The sequence below is a fragment of the Ornithodoros turicata genome, chromosome 4 (assembly GCF_037126465.1).
Source record: "Ornithodoros turicata isolate Travis chromosome 4, ASM3712646v1, whole genome shotgun sequence".
NCBI classification, from domain to species: Eukaryota; Metazoa; Arthropoda; class Arachnida; order Ixodida; family Argasidae; genus Ornithodoros; species Ornithodoros turicata.
In genome coordinates this window covers 2009720-2030199 of record NC_088204.1, presented here as the reverse complement: position 1 = coordinate 2030199, position 20480 = coordinate 2009720, and the positions used below count along the sequence as shown (strand labels likewise).

At 44.8% G+C, this 20480-nt stretch overlaps 2 protein-coding genes across 9 annotated transcripts in view; both read left to right on the top strand.

The window, feature by feature from the left end:
• Positions 1–8969, top strand: part of LOC135390645 (tyrosine-protein kinase transmembrane receptor Ror2-like) — a 133742-nt gene extending 124773 nt beyond the window's left edge. For all 4 annotated transcript variants that reach the window (XM_064620432.1, XM_064620434.1, XM_064620433.1 and 1 more), the window contains exons 5-9: positions 696–1041; positions 1626–1825; positions 1962–2050; positions 3644–3797; positions 4445–8969. In XM_064620432.1, coding sequence (XP_064476502.1) covers positions 696–1041; positions 1626–1825; positions 1962–2050; positions 3644–3797; positions 4445–5637 — 1982 coding nt within the window. In that variant the 3' untranslated portion in view covers positions 5638–8969. The remainder of the gene's footprint in view (positions 1–695; positions 1042–1625; positions 1826–1961; positions 2051–3643; positions 3798–4444) is intronic.
• Positions 8970–10879: 1910 nt separating this feature from the next.
• LOC135390644 (plakophilin-4-like) overlaps positions 10880–20480 on the top strand; it is a 29415-nt gene continuing 19814 nt past the window's right edge. The window contains exons 1-5 of one of the 5 annotated variants that reach the window (XM_064620431.1): positions 10880–11637; positions 13930–14065; positions 15222–15293; positions 15930–16081; positions 19676–19720. In XM_064620431.1, the coding sequence (XP_064476501.1) occupies positions 13970–14065; positions 15222–15293; positions 15930–16081; positions 19676–19720 (365 nt within the window). In that variant the 5' untranslated portion in view covers positions 10880–11637; positions 13930–13969. Of the gene's footprint in view, positions 11638–12792; positions 13084–13929; positions 14066–14633; positions 14856–15221; positions 15294–15929; positions 16082–19675; positions 19721–20480 lie in introns of those variants that run through there. The other 4 variants (XM_064620427.1, XM_064620428.1, XM_064620429.1 and 1 more) reach the window with 4 other exon arrangements.

The following is a 20480-nucleotide window of genomic DNA, read 5'->3' as shown; positions in this document are numbered from 1 at the left end:
AACGCTGGATGCTTTGGACGGCAATGAAAAGAAAGTTGAGGCATTCCGAGTGACATTTCAGATATTCCCGCGTCACATAACGTCGCTCCATTTTAGATTTATTTATTTATTTGTTTGTTTATTCAGATTTATTTATTCGCTCATTAAACTTTGGTTTTGCGTCACGAGGAATTATTTGTAATGAAGAGTGTCTTGTGCTTTGTGCTACACACATTCTGTATGAACCTAAAGCGATCTTGGATAGCTAGCGCGTGCCTATAAAGAGCAATAACCTTATGTTTACTTAGTACTACCACCACTTTACACAATTTAGCTGTGCTGCTGTGTGCACTGCAAAAGCTCTACGAAAAATAGAAGCTGTTGCTACGTCTCCGTTTGGTCTCATATGAAATATATTTGTGCACGAGTTTCAGCGGTAAATGATACGAACAGTGAGACGCCTTTTGCTCTGTCTCGTATTTATTGAGCGTGATGCCTCGTGTTTCCCGCGACATCTGTTCTACGACAAGAACCATCAAAATGGAATAGAAGAACCAGAACAAAAGAATTCATTCGAATAGAATAACGCGTAGTTTAAACTGTCATTCCATAATATGCGTTGCTCTGACATATTCTCCCGAATCGCTACGGCCTATTCAGTGAGGTGTACCTTCTCAGACGCCGCACTAATTTGTAACCGTACCGCTCTCCGGCAGAAATCGGGGAAGACTCGAACAGCATCGACATCGTCCAGGCAGAAGAAGCGGAAGTGAACTTCAGGGATAAGTCCATAGACCATGACATCCCCCAGGGCTTCTGCTCTGCCTATACGGGCTCTGTGTGCCGACGTTTCTTCAACGGCACCGGCCTGGTGTATTACAACATCAGCATGGAAACGTCCCCCGTTATGCTGAACGAACAGCTCACCCAGCAAATATGGGAAGAACTCATCTCCTCCTTACAGGAGCCGTGTCGCACAGCGGCTGAAGTTATGCTCTGTTATTACGCATTCCCTCAGTGTGAATGGAGAGCACGTCTGGCCATTCCAAAGCCGCTGTGTCGGTAAGTGTGGCGTACACTCTAAGAAGAAGAAAAAAAGTAGTAGTTTTACTCCTTTTGGGGAGTAAATGCATTGCCACAAAAAAATAGTCCGATTCGGGAGTAAATGAATATCACAGAGTGGAGACTGCATTTCACGCTCTGTTCTAAGAGAGTCTCCAGGAAGAAAATTCGTGTGCATGCATGAAAATTCTTCGAATCAAACAGTTAAAAGTGATATGTCGAGTGATATAAAATCTTACGACATACATGGGGCACAATTTGCGAAGAAAGAAGCGCTCTTTTTTTTTTACTCTGTGTGGATGAAAAATTGCTACGTTGGCTGAGTTATACAGTCTTATGCCATCAAAATGACCATATTTACGTAGTCTGTTGCATTCGGAAGACCATTTGTAAAGTGCAGTGACAATTTCCAGTCTGGGGAGTAAATGTCGGGGTTAGGGGAACAAAATGGGGAGTAATTGCAGTCTAGGGGACCTAGAAGTTGCGACTACTCCCCATTTTACTCCTTTTTTTCCCTTAGAGTGTACCGGTACCGGTGTGCTCTTCGTCCCTTCAAAACGGCGTTCCTTTTGTCTTTTCCGAAGGGAGGACTGCATAGCGGTGCGAGAGTCCTTCTGCTACAACGAGTGGGCCATGATTGAGGACAACAAGCAGCGCGGCATCTACTTCAAGTCACGTGGCCACTTTCGGCTCCCAGAGTGCGAGCAACTGCCCAGCTACATAAACGACTCCAGCGATTGCTCGCACGCGCATCTAACCGATATCAAAGAAGATCAAGTGACGAGTAAGCAGTCTCTTCCAAAAACTGTTTTCCTTCCGAATGTTTTGTTGCTGTTGTCTTTGGTGGCTGTCCTAACACGCTACAGTATTTCTGCAACTATGAGTGAAAAACTTTTTTTTTTCTTTTTTTTTTCTTGTAGCGACTTGCATCAAAGGTAGAGGACGTTTCTACCAGGGGACTGTGAATGTCACAAAGTCCGGGATTCCTTGTCAGAGATGGGATCTCCAGGTGAACATGATATCTATTGCGTGGTTTGCGTGTATATATATTTCGTTTTTGTAGCGGTCTCAGCACTCTGTTACTTAGTATTTGTGAAGGCGGCTTCGCCACATTATGACTACTGTTGCAGTGAAGTGCCCTTTACGGGACGAGCTAGCGTATTATACGTATACCATGGAAGGTGGTTCGTGAAGCACCATATATTGGCGGTTAATTCATTATGTGATCATTCCACCTCATTTAAGAATACCGGGTAAAAAGATGCTGTCCTCCTGCGTGATGCAGTTGGTAGGACACGGGCACACGCGCTGCCCCCGCGAGCGGTGACGTCAGAGTAGCTAGCGCTTCGGTAATTGCTGTTGGCTGTTTGAGGCACGTGACCTCACCCGCTCCTTCGGCGGACAGTCACTTGGACACAGTGTTGCCCGTAACTTTCAATTTTGATTTTCTCAAAACTAGGAGCGCAATTGGGACGAAAATTGTGACGTAAGAGTACTGAGGGTTCAGGCAGCACCACCTAGATAGAGAAAGCCTGCTCACTTGTCGACGTGACGTAGCAACTAAGAGCCAGCCAATCAGGATCGTGTTGTCAATGGCCGTAGCCAATCACGAACGTGCTTTCAGCGGTCGTTGCCATGGAGACGAACCGCCGTCGTCTGCGAGTAGTGATTGAACGTCGCCGCGTACTAAATGGGAAAAACTTTAAAATAAAGCGTAAAACGGTCTCATATCTTTCTCAAAAGCGTGGTGCACATTTTGTCTACGGATTGAAGTATGCAGGTTCAAAGTTAGGTTAGGTTGGGTTGGGTTAGGTAAAGAAGGCCTACTTATTGTCTCTCTCCCTCCTTCGCTACGTGGTCATATAAAGTCAGAATTCGTCTGCTACTGCTGCGATTCGCCGTCCTGCGAATTCAATAACTCTCAAATGATTGCACCTAACTTTGAACCTGCAGACTTAAATCCATAGACAAAAAGTGTAAAGCACTTTCCAGAAAATCAGTTTGAAGAAAGATACAGGTCTGTTTTGCGCTTTATTTTCAAGTTTTCCCATTTAGTATGTCGGGACGTTCAATCACTACTTGCAGACGACAGTGGTTCATCTTCATGGCCACGACCGCTGAAATCACGTTCGTGATTGGCTACCGCTGTGGAAAACACGATCCTGATTGGCTGACTCTTAGTTGTTACGTCGTGTCGACGAGTAAGTGGTGTTTCTCAGGCTGTCAAGTAGATAAATGTTCTGAGATGGCAGTTCTGCTGCTTTACAGTACCTTTAACAAGTGTCAGATTGAAAACTGAATCTAGGCAATACAAAAACTGATGCTCTGTTGGAAAACAAGGGAGTGCTTTATTGCGCACCTCCCTCAGAGTGTGAACAGGAACCGCTGTAACGTCATCGCGCTCAGTAACAGTACTAGTATATTCAAGACGTGTCTCTTCATAGACTGCATAAAATCATTATTTTGACATGCAGTAGTGTAATCAGAAACCAGCTGCATTGTTTGTCAACTTCTTACTTGAAATGAATTTCCAGCATGTCTGTTTCTGTGTGAGACAATGTAGCTTTTGTACTTGATGCACCTTCACTTAATATCTCTGCAGGAACCCCACCACCACAACAGGCCACCAATGGTGTTCCCTGAAGTGCTCAACTCCGAAAATTACTGCCGCAATGCAGGAGAAGAGGAGCCCATGCCTTGGTGTTACACAATGGATCCCAGAAAGAGATGGGAGCACTGCATGATTCCACATTGCGGTAAGAGCAAGATAGCACTTGCATACTCTGGACCACAGTGTCAAGCAGGGAAATATACTACGATTTATGTTGGGTCTCAAGCAGCGCATGCATAACATAAAATTGAAATAAGCCTTATTTGCTTAAATGAGCAATCAAACGACGTTTGATGTTCCACAAAGTCCCACTTAATTCATCAATGCGCGTAATGCGCTTAATTCTGCAATGAGCGTAAAGTATCTTTTGCCAAAAAGTATCTTCTCACCGCGGAATTTAATTTACGATCCTCTCGGAAATCGGCAGCACGCAAAATTATGTGGACGATCTTGCTCTGGTTAAATTTGTAAATACTCTACTTGATCATGAGCTAAACAAACACATGTGATGAATGATCTGAGCCACTTTCAAGCACTTATATGTTTGTTGATTGCAAATGTGATGGCTTTCAGATTTTTTCACCTATTTCTTGCGCTGTTCAACGTGTTGACGGTGAAAATGGCCTGCATGCTCTTTCTGCATTTTTCCTACCGTAGTAACACTGGCTTAGGCTTGCTTGTATATGTTCTGAACATTGCACACTTTGTTGCAAGAGGCACTCTCATGGCAGACCTCATGACAGACACTTTCGAGACTATTTTACTAAAGCTGTTCCATCAATATTTGCGCAGAAAACACAACAACAGCAGACGTGTCTGGCCGCGACATCCTGGACCTGTTCGAGCCCCCCGTTGAACCAGCTTTTGCACCAGCACTTGTTCTTCTGGTATCAGCCATCAGCCTCACCATCCTTGTCCTCCTTCTGTGCATTGTTCTAGGCTGCCGTAGCCTCCGCCGCCATGGCCGCCGCGGTTACAACGCGACGCCGACGGTGGACGTCGAAATAGACCTCGACAAGCTCCCTTCCAATGCCTCGTACCACCACACGTCCGCGCAACTGCACCCTAAGCTAGAATCCTTAGAGTATCCCCGCAACGACATCATCTACATCCGCGACATCGGCCAGGGGGCCTTTGGGCGAGTGTTTCAGGCTAAGGCTCCCGGGTTGGTCAAGGGCGAGGAGTTCACGACGGTGGCCGTCAAGATGCTGAAAGAGGAGGCCTCGGACGACCTTCAGAGCGACTTTGAACGCGAGGCTTGCCTCATGGCGGAGTTTGATCACCCAAACATAGTCAAACTTCTTGGAGTGTGCGCCATCGGCAGTCCCATGTGCTTATTGTTCGAGTACATGGGGAAAGGTGACCTCAACGAGTACCTCAGGTCATGTTCGCCAACCAATTACATCGTCCGAGGTCCGGGAGGAGAAATGTTCAGCGACGTTCGCCTCACCCACCTCGACCTCTGCGACCTCGCGCGCCAGATTGCGGCCGGCATGATGTACCTCTCTGAGAGGAAGTTTGTGCACCGCGACCTTGCGACGAGGAACTGCCTCATCAGCGAGACGATGGTGGTGAAGATAGCGGACTTTGGGCTCTCGCAGAAGATGTACACGGCCGACTACTACCGCGGCAGCGAGCACGACGCCATCCCCATACGGTGGATGCCCTTAGAAGCTATCCTCTACAACAAGTTCACCGTAGAATCAGATGTGTGGGCTTTCGGGGTAGTGCTGTGGGAGATATTCTCCTTTGCGCTTCAACCTTACTACGGCATGACCCACGAGGAAGTGGTAGCGTTTGTGAAGGAAGGGAACTGCCTGGGATGTCCAGAAGGGGCGCCACCGCAGGCGTACGCGCTGATGCGCGCGTGCTGGAACAGGAAGCCGTCGGGGAGGCCGAGCTTCAAGGCGATCCATCGGGCACTCGGAGCACTTCACGATGACCTAGTCAAGCATAAGGATAAAGGGAACAGGGCACACGTTTGAGATGCTCGGAGTTAGTTCTCTCATACTCAAAACATACTCTGCGCGCAAGGCAGCGCTCCTTTCGGTGTTATTTGTGGCATTTACATCAAGTGCAATTTATTTCGAATTGAACGAGTAGAGACAGGTATTTAAAAGAATGCCAACTCGTACAATTGTTGCAAAGTGAATTAACATTTGCATAACGTCAGGCAACAAACCGATACGTACGGTGTGGTACAATGTGTCAAACTAAGATTTGCTATCTGTACAATCGTGGTGTGTCTGGTGTACTTTCGTATACGGCAGTGAAGTATGTGCGGTGGAACTCACATACAACGATCCTTGCGAAAATTTGAAGAGGAGAAGGGCATGACAGTTCTAGCGGGCTTCACTGCACCTGCTGGCACCCAAACTCCACATGAAATATGCGGCAGCATTTTGTACAAACGTCCTTACTTCTGCTGCACACTATGGCTTTGCTTGTGGACTTTGTACATAGTTGTTTCGTGTTAAAACTTCATTTGGACTAGGACACGACAGGATGTGTGTTGGCTTTTTCCGGGTGTAAAACGGCACAGTGGATTTTGATTGACTCCGAAGAAGCACGATACATTCACATAATCATGTTTACCATCAGAGAAAACATAATGTTCAATCGTGACACATGCTTTTTCTGCACTTTCCTAAGTGCTGCAGTGCCGGCGAGAGGGTGGGGTAGCCGGGGATGGTGCCCGGGGACCCGGGTTACTTCAGGGGCCCGCGGGACCCGAGGCCTGTCGTAATCATATAAAGAAGGAATACTTGGACTGTGTCATCGAGACATGAGGAGGGGGGACCCGGGTGTGACCCATCCCTGGGGCCCGTAATATCTCTTGCTGGCCCTGAATGTGTGAACTTCATTCTTCATAGGGAGAAGGATCTCAAGTGATTGTAACCAATCCATGTACATCTTCCGATAGGGTCCTCAACAAATTACTGAAGAACCTATTACTTGTAAGGGACAACTTGTGTATATCTCAAAGCCCATGTCGATAACCTTCACTGAAACAGTGCCATATGGATATATATATACCGAGTGTACATATATATATATATATATATACATAAATATTTTTGGTTGAATTAATATTTGCAGAGCCTATCAAAGCATTTTGAGGAGCACGCATTGGTGAGCCCACCTCACAAAGATGTACGCATGATTTTGTGCACGTCAACAAAGCTCTTCATACACATATGAAGAATACTTCGTACAGCATTGTCGTACAACAGTTCTGTGACAAGATGTTTATGATATCTTACTTTTTTGTACATTTCGCATCACACAATCGACCTGAGCTGAGCAAAGGAATAGAAATCTCACCGTGTTTACTTTGTCACTATTCAAGCAATCGTCACAACCGGGAAACGCCTATGAAATATGTACTACAAGGACTATTGGGAATTTTCTGAACGTGGTTCTATAAGGTACGTTAGCCTTATCTTATTCACAATTTGCCTCCTTCCCTTTTTAAAATATCCTCCTCGTGACTTCAAAATGAGTCCATGGTCCTTCTGCCACGCGTCAAGCTCCCCCAAAATCTTGTTCGCTGCTGTACCGTGTCAAGCATCCTTTCTGATTCAGTCTCGATTTCATATGCCACGTCGAGATGTCGATCCTCGAACATCCGTGGGTGAAAAATGTAAAAAAAAGCACTAAATCCTGCAAATATGGAAAGTGTGAGACAACCAGCAATGTGAAGCAGCCAGCTGATGTTGTGTCCCAGATCTGGGTATTTTGTGACAGACGGTGTCCTCCCAGTCGCCGAAAAACGTCTCAACAGAAGGCCGCGTTCAATGCCTGATCATGCATGACAAACTCTCAGTACGCAGAAGAAACGTGCTTTTGTCATCCTCCTCATTTGCTATGTGTTCTCAAACCTCGATGGTTGTACACTCTTCAACTGTGGTGACCACGGCCTCTTTTCTGGACCCATCGACCCATGTCTGACAAAAAAAAAAAAAAACTTAATGTGTATTTCTTGATTATCATTTGCCATCATGGGATTGCAGAACAGTAAAAATGCATGGTCACAACAACAATGCATGCATCGCTAGTCAGTGTTGACACACGCAGGTCATTGTGCAGCTCTCAAACCATGATGCTAGTGACATCGGACATAAAATTTCTCAGTTTCAGCAAGCGATAAGTACAATCCAGAAAATTTCCAATAGCACTTTGTAATTCCTTGCAGTTCACACAGTGGGTATGGTCCCCTGCCCAATACAGTACCCTTCATTCTTGTTTCCGAAATGATGAATTCCTTTATCCTAGACATGCAGCTATCTTGCGAGCATCTCATCTTCATCACATTGAAGTCATGTGAACTTCTTGAAGTGTTGGAAAGGATTTCCTCAACTGCTTGCATCCTGCGTCGTGTCACTGGGACCAATGGGATGATACTCATCTTAATTGTGAAAATCGCTACTTGTTGTAACAAACATTCCAGCGTGTAATTCGTTAACATACGTTTTCTTATTCGTGTTTCTTGCACGGTTTTATAAACTCGCCAAGTGGGCCATTTTTCTTGAACCGGAACCGAAACCAGAACCGGGCCTTGAACCGGAAGTCTGGTTGGCAACCCAAACGTAACACACCGTTGTTCTACGATACCTTAAAATCATCAAAATCACCTTGCGAGATAGTTTAATAAAATCCGCAGGCTATTACTTGTAATTTAATTTTATTGCTGGCAGCATATCCTGTGACATCTTAGTCAGTATCGCGTTACTTTCTGTGCTGCATTGGAACCGTAGGCTCCAGAAGAAAAAAAGGTCGTTAATTATGTAGCAATCATTAGTAGTCGTTATTAGTTAATTACGTAGATTACATTTTTGCAAAGCTCAAACTGCACACAGCCTGAATCTCACAGCCAGTTGACTGTCCCTTTAGATGAGGGCACATTGCCCTCTAACTTTTTTCTTTTCTTTTTCCTTTTTTTCAGCTAAATATCTCATAAGATACTAAAGACCATGTAAGGTACAAAACACTACTAAGCTCTGTGTTATCTTGTCATGTATGATACTGTGCGTGCCATCTTTCTCCAGGTGAAAAATATTTCCTGAAACAAAAAAAAACAAAAAAAGGCATCTGCTTTCTGCGAACCACTTATGATTCCACTGGCAAACATTTTTCACCTGGGTTAACCTCGCGGTACTTCGTTTTTAATGCTCGATTAACAGTGAACCAATAGCTACTTTTACTGCTTGAGTGTGCAAGGGTTTTCTTCCGAGGACTAATCGTGTGACAAACGCTTTGATGAGATTTTTTTATTTTACATCAACCACTCTGTAAGAATAAAGTTTTTCTTGCAAGAGATTGGGTGCATCGTTCTGAATATACCATTCTCTTGCAGTGAACCATCATTTCCAAAGCAGTCTTAAGGTAAGACCAACATACCTCTTGGCCAAGCTCAGCGCATGTCAGATTTAAATAGCAAATATTTGACAAATGCATAATGTAATATATTGGAGAACTTACTGAGTGACTAAATAGCATGCCATCCAGAGCATGGGCGTTCCCAGGATTTTTTCCAGGGGGGGGGGGGCAACCCCCCTCCCCCTTTATTCCTGGAGACTGGCAGTGCAGACTGTGCAGGTGTTAAGAGGTTCATATTATGACATTTGAGAAAAATCATGACCTATGACTAAAAAAATGCAAAATTTTCGCAATTGACCTTGGAGATCCATGGGAGGGGGGCATGCCCCCCCCCCCCCCCTGCCCTCCTCTCGGTACACCCATGATTCAGAGCCAGTGCTAGGTTGGAGTGACGACTTCCTTATTGCCCAGGCCCGCTTTGAGGGGGTGGGTCTTTTGTCGAAGCGTGTAGTGGAGGAGGGGAGAGAGGGAAACCCAAAGAACAAACTAATATTTGGAGGGGCTCCCCCCCCCCCCCTTAAATCTAACACTGTCTGTTAGTCAATCCATGCAGATGCAGCCAGTGGTGTAGCCAGAAAAATATTTCATGAGGGGTTCTGTGACAGCTGCACATGGGGAGGGGGGGGATTTCGCCCTCGCTTCCCTCTCCTACATGCTGTACCAAAGGTACCATTTGGGGGGCAGGGTTACCTTCCCCCACCCCCACCCCACCCCACCCCCACCCTGGCTCCGCCAGCGGATGCAGCCATTCTCCTGGTCAAAATGTCCTACAGTTATTCTTGTATCTATATATGTATATGGCAAGTCTGCAGTCAAATTAGTACAACTTTCAAAGTTGTACCACATCTTTAAATACTTATAATTGGGCAAATGTGAGAATGCTGTGCAGTGTCAGGTCTCTATAATTTGTTGCCATATGCTATGAGGGTGAACGTTAGTTTTTCTGTATTTTTTAAAAAGAAAATTTGCATCAGTTGATCGGTAGTTAGTCCAAAAATTTAGGTGTGTATTAACATGACCAAATAGGGTAGGGGTGCAGGACCTTTCTCACAGTCGACTCTCATTGCACTAAAATTATCAAATAATTGTTTTCTGGTGTGTGCATTCATTGCATCCAGGATTAATTATTGCGAAAGTTCGTTTTGAGAAGAATGAGACTACGTTAAATGTTCTTCTCCCGCTGGTCCTGGTGCTTTATCTTTGCATGGACGGTGAGTTTTAAATCTGTTAGAGGAGGTGGGGCACAACGCCCCCTCCCCTTACCGACGTAAACGCTCCAGGTTGCGGGGTGCTCGCTCCCCCCCCCCCCCCCCCACATATCCATGCACAGGTCGGGCAGAGGCCTTGGTTCTTACAAGGATTTGAAGTTTACTCATATGCAGCATGCTATTGGTCGGATATCCCTCGAAACGTTCAATTAGAGTGTTAGCTGGGTGACATCGGAGGGGGCGTGCCCCCACTTCCCTGGAAAAGTTAATGGGGGGGGGGGGGGGGGGGGCGCAGGCTCCCACACAGTTGGCGCCCATGTGGCGTAGAATTTCCTCTCTTGTTCCCTGTTTTTCGGGCAGGTTCTATATATTTAACCGCAGTTCGTCCTGTGCACGGTCCCACCCTTGAACTACCGCAGTCTCAAATCCTGTCGAACAGGCATCTGGTTACACACACAATGGAATGCGATGTCTCACAAGCTTTGTTTCTCGTCCATGCATCGCAAATGCCACCATCCATAATCCTACACCGTTGTCATACGAACCTCGCACGAAAACAATCGGATGGAATGGAAGGCGGGAAGGCCACTCCGACGGACGGCTTCTCCTATGTGTTCGCTCAACCGTGGTTAGGTGGCGCGACGCGCTCTGTGACCGCTCATCTCATCGATGTGCTATATTCCCTTCAAGGAGGTCGGGAAGGTGTGAAGGACAATTTGCGATTTGCCTATCTCGTCTCACTTCCAACTCTCCATATTCCGAAGTACAAGTATATCGACTGTTGATGGTGTGCTTGTGATGTGCGTCTCCCTTCGGAGTCCATCGTCTGCGTCCAAAAGTGTCTGAATGATGTTGTGGTTGGAGGTTGCATACATGAAAACCTGAACCGTGAGCCGATACTCGGATGCTGTCAAGTGCTCGAAATTAGTAGTCACCACACGGTCGGAGTACGCTTTAGCCCTGGGTTCGAGTACTCGAAATGTCTGCAGACGAGCTTCGGAATTAAGTAGCTGCTTCCAGACGACAGTCTTGCTGCATGGCGTTGCTGTGCCCGGGGTTCTGGACTCCGCTTGTTAGGGTTAGTAGCGCTCTGGCTCCCGTATAGAACCCACGTTTGTTTACTCTTTAGCATCCCCGTTACGCCGTTGACTCAACGGTTTACACAGTGGATCAACGCTGGGGTAAACATCACGTCGAGAAAGTGCTGCTACCGCTTATTGACGTTGCTTCTTTGGTTACCCCTTTCGCTCGAACACATCCATAACCACAGCATCTGCCGGAACTTGTTACTGCTCAGCGAGGACTTGGAAACATAACTTTTGACAGAACGACTTTAAAAGATGAAAAGAAAATTAACGCCGCTTGGATTACTTGACATCCAGACCAGAATTATGGCAGGTAAGAGAGCTTGTAGTCTTGCAAGGAATGCATTCATTCTGCATGAATACGAATTTTTTTCGTACTTTTACCAACCAAGATGCAGTAATTATACTCAGTCGGTTTTACACAGTGGATAACGTGCAGATCTATTTCGTGACATGGGTAGTAGATGAACGTCGGGTTCACGCCCAGGGTATTACCGCTATTGCTTATGACTCATTCGGAGACTTCGCTGTCGAAATGGGTGTAGCCGGTTCGCGATACGTGATAAATAGCGGTCTAACACCGGCCACGTTCTCCCACATCTACGTAGCATGTTTAGCCCAGTAGGTTTGTCTCCTAACCTCGGTGTCTTGTTTGCGAAGTCACGCTCGGTCGAAAGTTTCTCCTTTCATACAAATAATAGTATGATCCGCGGATGCACAACAAACACTTGGACGATAGCAGATGATAGATATTCGAGGTATAGATGGTAGATATTCGAGCAAAGAATGCGACTCGGTAACTGAGCAGTGTATACCGTAGCTACAAATCCAACGCTATTCATATCCTTAAAAAAAAAAAAAAAAAAAAAGAAGAAGAAGAGCAAGCAGTGTTATATAAAACAGGCTCTCTGGCTGGGCTATCACTGCGGTGTCTGCTTGCAAAATAAAGCTTTGAAAATAAGATTTCATTTGCTTTTTTACTTTGTTTTCTTAGTCTCTCTATCGTTGCACAAATTTTCCACATTGGTCTTTTAGGTCCATCATTTCTTCTCTTTCTACCAAACGAGGACATTTTTGTGTCGTCCTCATCTAATACCTGCTATTGTTGCTCCACTTCACACATGAATTAATTCTCATGGAAGAAAAATGCAGACACTCGGTTTTGTTATTTCAGCCGACTTTATACGCTTAAACCGGCTTGGACAGAGCTTTATGGAAGAGGTGTCGCTTTGTGGTCGCATCTGTCGGCACCGTAACGATGTTCCTTTTTTTTTCGCTCTCTTCTGTCGACACTTGAGGCCGTAGGTCAGTAACCGAAGTCAAAATAAAGCTTCGTGTTCATATACGGCCCCTGAGAAGGCCGGATCGCTCGCTTTCGTCCTTCTCGCCCTTTCTTCTCTCCCTCTCTTTTCTTGCAAACGATCGTGCAGGCCTCTGGTGACATTTTTTTGAACTAAAAGTTTGCGTGCGCGTCCTAATGAGTTTGAAAAAACAGTTCAGGCTTCTTGTCAACTTGCATTCATTATTTTTCTTGAACCATCGTCGCAGTTCTGCACCTTAGGTAGTCGCTGCACCATCGCAGAAGCTGAATTTGCGTTAGGCTTAGTGCTGCTACCGTGTTACGCTCGTTTCTGTATGCAAGACTACGCTGTGTAGTGTAACGTATGTTTTTTTGCATCTGCGGCACCTGTTTTGAGTAATGGGAGAGGAAGGGGATATCTAAAACCGATATTGTGCGGCACCGGCTTCGCGAAGGCAGGTGAGTTTTTTGCCGGCTTCTATCTGGACAGTTGTAGCGTTACATTGTGCATGTGTATGACACTTGTTGCACGGCTACAACAAGAACGTCGCCGTTTGACAAAGACCCGTTTAATTTGACCTCAAATCAATCGGTTGTCCGTGCCCAGTTTAGGTGTTGCCGTGACCGCTTTACGTGCCACGGAAACACACACGTCTTTGGGAGAGATTTTCAATGCGGAACACACGGAGCAGACGGTCGCAGCTGGCCTCTCAGAGCTTATCGGATGTTTCTGCTGAAGAGCCTCGTAAAGTTGTAGAAACTTGTGAAGTACGCGTTTTTTTATATCTCTGCCATGAACGATAAATGTTTGTGGCTATAAAGTGCCTGGTGGATAGTTGTGAAACTTTAGTTTGAAGTTTGTTTGAATTTACCTTGTCAACCCGTCTGTTGATGACAGCCCACGTTTTATGACGTTTTGTGCTCTCAGTTTGTGAAGCATAGAAAAAAAAACATTGAGATGCAACATCCTTCTTTGCACATGTATATGGAAATAATTAAGCAGTGTTTTTAATACAACTTTGTTTTTTTTTTGTTTTTTGCTAGCAATCTCAATGACAGTTCAAAATTTCAAGTGTTGTGCAGTATTCTTTCTGTACATTTAGAGACCCTAGAGGCACTTACATTCGCTACACTGACACATATTTCTTTTCAGTTCCCCTTCGTTAGTTCAATGCTGTTTGCAAATATATAGTATACATACCTGATATAACGTGTCTCTCCATATTTTGTGTCAGTGCCGGGACAAGCAATGGGAGTTGATGAGAGGCAATAATTTTGGAACACGATTGTACCTTCTTTTTCTAGGTGAAGTAAAGGGGCAAGAGTGCGCTTTGCGCCAGGCGTCATGCCAGCAGGCCACAATGCCCTGCTGGAACCTCGTCTAGTTCATGCCTACCAAAACAGCTCGGCAGCTAGCATATTCCAGTCTGTGAAAGAACAGGTAAGTCACTGGTGTGCGCACCAGTTCTGCGCGATTTTTTACAAAAAAATAAATAAATAAAGATAAACAAACTGGGCACGATGACCAAATCTGTCCTCACTTATCAACTTGCTGCAGCAAGCGGTCGGGTTATTTCCTAAAATTTTGGGTGGAGTGCACAGTGGTAATAAATGACACACACACACACACACAAAAAAAAAAATATTAAGGAGAACTATGACTACAACAGGAACCACACCTCAAAATCGAAACAGACCGTAGTTTCGAAAAGGCGGAGGGACAGCTGAGCAGCTGATACGCAGAAATTCGCGGGGCAGTGTGTATCACCTTTTTCGCGACGTACGATTTATCATCGGTTCATATTTGACTGTGCGGTCCGATTAAAAAAAAAAAGAAAGGAGAACGTGCGACGGTCTGGCCTCTGCAAGATGTTTTTGTCATTTTTGTTGAGGTTACAAAGCAGCGGTCGGACGCCTGCTTTCTATTTTGTCCTCCTCTCACCTGCATTCCGACGTCTCCTCGGAAAAGGTTGTCTGGCCACCCCCGACAGGAAGTTGCCCTTGGTATGGTCCGTTTCCTTCGCCCATGCCTTCGCCGTTGTCACCGAACGAAAGCGTCGTCTGTCATGCGCCGAGGTTTCGCTATTGTTTGACGTGTGCGATGTCAAAAACGGCGAAAAAAACGTGAAGTGTCTGCGGCCTGAACGTACGCGCGTGTTTTCAGTTCGTCTGCTTCGGATATTCGTCGCAGACGACAGGCGATGGTGTTTCACGGGACGCCATGCTCTCAGGTGAGTTCGCGAGCGTCGGAGACTTTGTGAGATAACGATGTTTGGACAACGCCTTTGAAGCTAGTTTCAGTGCGCAACATTTGAGCTTCAATGACACGGGTGTTTTTGACAAGCGTTGTGTCGACGTATTACGGCAGAGATGGCAGGAATGACGGTAGGAAAGTGATGCTGTTTGGTTCGGACCCTCGAAACAGTGGACCCGTAAATGGATCTCTTTCTGACGGTGGGAAACGAAAATTGGGTGCGGGAGTCCGGTAGACACTAAAATATCACAAAGAAACTTGATGCGGAGAAACAAACAGGTGGTGAAGGAATAAGTCTTTGTGTCTTTTGCAGTTTTGTTAATATTGTGTGGCTTTATTTCAGGAGGAGCAGTTTGCGTTGCTTACGAGGCAACTAGAAGCTGAACGACAGTGTGTTGCGAACCAGCTTGAAAAGGCAAGTCACAGTCTCTGTGTTGTACAATACCAGCAGTACTTGTTCGTTTCGCCACAGACATGTAGGCATTTTTATGGTCAATCACCAGAAAGGGCAAACATTCACATGGTGTCTATCTCTCTCTGTGTTGTACATGTATGCGCGTGTTGTAGTCTGCAAGGATTTTCTGAGCACATCACGGCAGTGATTTTACCTTTTCGAAGCTAGCGACGTCTGGAGGGATGACGTCAGTGAATAAACTCTATTTGTCTGAGCTATAGATATATTGAATATAGATATTGTCTGAGCTGTGTCTTTGCTCATTGCTCAGGCTTTTTCTTTTCTTTTTTTTTTTCGTTATGGAGTTCATCCACCAGCTTGCCTGCATCTATGCTATATTAGGTATTGTCAACATGTTCTTGGTCAGTGTTATTTCTTTTTCCATAACATTGATTTGTGCATCCGCGTAAATGAGTGTCGACAGAATACCAATACCTTTGTCTAGTTTGTCTCTTTGATAAATATTCGGGGACATATCAATAAGGTACCCATATTTTAAATAAGTTTTAGTCGTCGTTTATCAATATTTCGTTTGAGATATTCGCAAGTTTGACTACCGGATGCCGTCGCTAAATCCGCGGTACACGTGAATTGCAGATCAAGCTACGAGATCGGGACGACGCCGTAAGCATATCTAGCGTATCGGTGAGCGGATCAGCGGAGGACCCTTATGCTTGGAGGCCGAGCCAAGTGGGCAGTTTGGTTGAGGAAAGCCTAGAGACAACACCCAAGATGACTGACTCGCACCTGTGAGTTTTGAAAATAGACACCTTGCACGAGGCTCATTTTCTCTATGCAGTATTACTTGTAGGACCCGTGTTTCTGATACTTTACTACTACTATCATTGTGCCTGGTAGAATTGCGTAACTTGTATTCTTGCACACGTAGAGTTAATGGCCAGCAGCTGTTGAAGGTTTTGTGTTGAATAACCGTCCCTTCCATTGTTTGGAGTTCTTTCCCCCAATAATCCACTCTTCTCTTCTAACACAATAATGCTTCTTATTGACATGACCCCCTGACACGCATCCAAAGCTGTGGTACATTTTGAGCTGCTTCAAAGGGTACTAATGCTAGTTACGTAAGGGTTAGCCGAGTAGACAACGACCATGATTGACTGGTTTGTTGAGCAACAGCGGCCTTGGCCATAATGTACCAGTCTGTGGTGAAGAGTGAACTATCTATCTCAAAAATGAGATAATCTTGCTAAATGAGAAGCGAGGGCCACAAAAAGGTTAATATGAGGGTAGAGAAATCCCATCCTAAAATCCCCCGTTATTTAGTGACACAAATACTGCCATTACAACTATTTGTGAGCGAGGAGAGAGAAAATTATTATTTTAGGGTACGGAACAAAAAGTACTTAATTTTGGTGCTTCTCGTGAACAAGAAGCAAAAAAATAGCGTAAAGCGTAGTCCAGCTTCTGATAAGTACGAAATACAAAGAAATTACACACAACGAAACGTCACAAATTCGGTAGAACAAGCTTTCTTGCGGAGGCCGCACTTCTTCAGGTTGAGAAAAGAATATGATGACAGACATACGTAGTAACTGACGGAGAAGTAAACTATGTATGATTGAGAGAAAGACAACACAATTTACACTCACGGAAATAGCATTCGAGTCATCGTACGGAATGTCACTCCGCGTATGTGTGTGCAATAATTTGAACGAAAAAACGAAAAGTAAAAAATGGGTTGTGCAAGAGTTCTAGACAGTACAATGACGAAATGGTGTCAATTTTACTGCTTACTGGTCTCAGTGATGCTGTTTCTACCCTGGAAGGAGTGCCACTAACTTTGTAACATGGTACAAGCTGCTTCACTCATGTGCTAAGAACTAGATGCACGTTAAAGAACAACTCAGGCTGGCAACGTCAGTCCATGAACTAATAACCGAGGCCGTACTGTCTCGGGGCCAGTGTAAGATATTGTTGCCCTGTGAGTCATGATCATAGTCGTCATTATTGTTACTTTAATCCACTATTGATATTTAAGCGGTTAAACTTGACGGTGGATGCCTGCAGAACATTTAGTACCCTTTGAAGCTGGTTGAGCCTGCACTGCTTTCTTCCCCACACCATTGTGCAACCATCCTTCCCCCACCATGTGCAGTGTTGTAAACCGAAAGACCGAGTCCAAAGAGGAAGAACACCTTGTGCGCACCGAGCTAGTGGAGAAAATACAGAGGTCGGTGGCACCACACAGCAATACACCTTCCTTTGATACCCTTCCAGAGTGCATGCAATGCATGAGAGCCCTCCCATTATACGGGTCTCTATATGGGCCTTTATACGGGATGTTCAGGGACGTAAAGACCTTGCCGTTGTTTCTCCGCCTCCTGCGATGTCTACTTACCTTTCGACGGTCAAGCTGAGCACCGAGCCTCGTTTTTCTGGTCAAATTTTTTTTTTTTAGTGGTAAAAATGAGGGTGGGCCTTGTTATCTGATAAAGGAAGTTTAATTCCTGAGCTACACGTATCTCTGTGGGCAAAACCACCAAAAAATGGCTGGCGTGAAATTGGTTGCAACTCTATAATCCAAGCTCACTAAAATGTATCTGGTAATGCCGCAGCAGCCAATCACAGCACTCCCTGTGCATGCGTTGCATCGTGGCCTCGTATTGTCTATGGAACGAAGATTAAAAGATTGCGTTTGATTAAAAGGCACCAGCAGTAGAATAGAATAACCCACATAGGCTATTAGGATAGAATGGAAACGGGGTACAGCATTTCTCATTTCGTCTTCACTGGCCTTGATAGCTTGTGTATTATGGGATGAGGGAGGAGAAATCTGAACAGTCTGGGGAACTTCCTCTTCCTTTCTGATAACAAAGTTGTCATAGTTCAGTGTGGCATTCTGCTTCCTGGGATTTTTTCTGACATAGTGATCCATTTTTGGCAGTATGTATTGCCTGTGGGAATGCATGTTGCATACATCCTAGTTGTTTTGTCAGATAAAGAGGTCCCCACACTCTTGTTTTTTTTGTTTTTTTTTTAAACACTAGTGGTTTTAACACTTAAATTGAAGCTGAAAACGGGACTTTGTGCAGAGTGTGTCAGTCATACGGCAAGTACACATGGCTGGAGGCAAAGAAACAAGTATGGGTATCACTGGACACCCCGTACTTCATGTAGAGGCATTCATGTGCAGGCAAAAAGGTCCTTTCATGCATTCTACTTCAAACTTTCTTTTGGGCATTCGTGTCGGATATGAAGATGTACTTCGAACTTTCTTTTGGGCATTTGTATCTGACATGAAGAATTGCTAGGAAGTTTCCGGGGATCATACACCGTCGCTTTGTGTACACTATAAGTCAGCGTTACTACCATTGCCCATGTACAGCAGTAGCGTACACTACAATGCGTCAACTCAGCAGCAGGTATGCAAGCGGCTAAGTGCAGGCGGCAGAACGAAATACAAAATATATAATCGTCATATAAAATACTATATTGTCAAAAATTAAGAAACCGAGTTAATACATCTCGTTAAATAGTATATTGTCAGCTGTTACTACATTTTGGCTGTCTCTGATTCGCGACTCAGTTCTAGGCAACCACTTGGTGGCTCTTGCGTATCGAACATTGAGCGCTATTGTAAAGCATGCAACATGATTGATAGTCTCTGCATGGCTTCCTCATATCTTCTAATAGTATGCGTACATAGATTTGCCTGTACATGAATGCAGTTCAAACGTTGGGAATCTTTGAGTTGTTGCCATAATTTCAGCTAACCTAGGTAAAGCTAGAGTGCACCTCAGAGTTTTATAATTATAAAATTGTTTCCTTCCATAAAGTAGCATTCCAATATAAATAGTGTGGTGTCATACTTGAATATAAGTGCCCACATAACTAAGATTGTACTGTTACATTTTGAAATTGTGCGAAGCACAGCAAAGCCCCCTCTCAACAATACACGTTAGTTGAGGTTAATCAAAGTGCACTCTTAATTTGGAAAGCATTGATCTAGCGTTGATCTAGCGTTGATCTAGCGTTGATCTAGAATTGATCTAGCGTTGATCTAGCATTGATCTAGCGAAGCGTGGTCATTTCAGGATGGTGCAGGCAGTGAAGGCTCTCGCTGTTGTTTAAAAGTACCCTGCACTGACTGCATCACTTTGCCTTTATTACGTTTAATCTCCCTAACACTACCTGAACTATATCCGCACCAACTCCCCGGCATGATCACTGCATGCATGCGCTCAGCCATGCTAGACAAAACCGTTTTGGAGGACACAATTGGGTTTACAACCCCCCCCAACATCCTATTGCTCGCTCTTGGAGGCGACCCAAATAGTGTTGAATCGTCTCTTGAATACAGAGTGTGATTTCTACTCCGCATATAGGCGCTACTATCCAGATCAGACAACCACAGAGTACCATCGATATGTGTAAGTGCTGGGGACGGCTGTCATTGTCCAATACTTTTCATTATGTGTGTCTGTGGAGCACTCTATGTTATGTGCACGTACGCTTGTGTGCGAAACCGGATGTGTTTTACATTTTCGAAACAGTCATCACCACGTTGTCAATGCTTGTATGGCCTATGAAGTGTTCTCGAAATGTAGAATATGTTTTTGGGGAGGGTGTCAAAGAGTCCACTGCTTCATGAAGCCCAATGCAGCGCCCCCGCATATTTCATCATAAATTGTAATTATTCCTCATCATTGTGCTGCATAATTTCAGCTAAGAAAGCTTTGTACGTAGATTGATAGCAAAGCCTTGTTTTGCGCATAAACCCAGATTAAGACCGGTAGTCAAAGACCCTGTGAAGTGTATCGGCGGTGTAGGAAGCTGGAATTTGGCATCCAATTTACTGTAACGGAATCATAAGTAGCAGAGGTAATGCGTAAGACAGAGAAAAGTTTTATTTTGCCATTGTAGCACTTTCATTTACTGACCCAAAAACATGTTCTATGTATGTGTGATGGTTTTTCGAGCATCCTTTCCAGAAGTGACGTGACAGTCCCAAGTGTGAAATCCTTCGCGTGTTATAGCAAGCCATATGTTGTCGGTTGTTCAGACTGTATAGTGTTCGGCATATAGTGCAGCGGTAGCCGGTTAATTGCTGTTGTAAATGCTGTAGTGTTACTTCGACAATACCGTCTAGGTGGATAATATAAAAGGCAAACTGGCCATTAGTAGTACTCT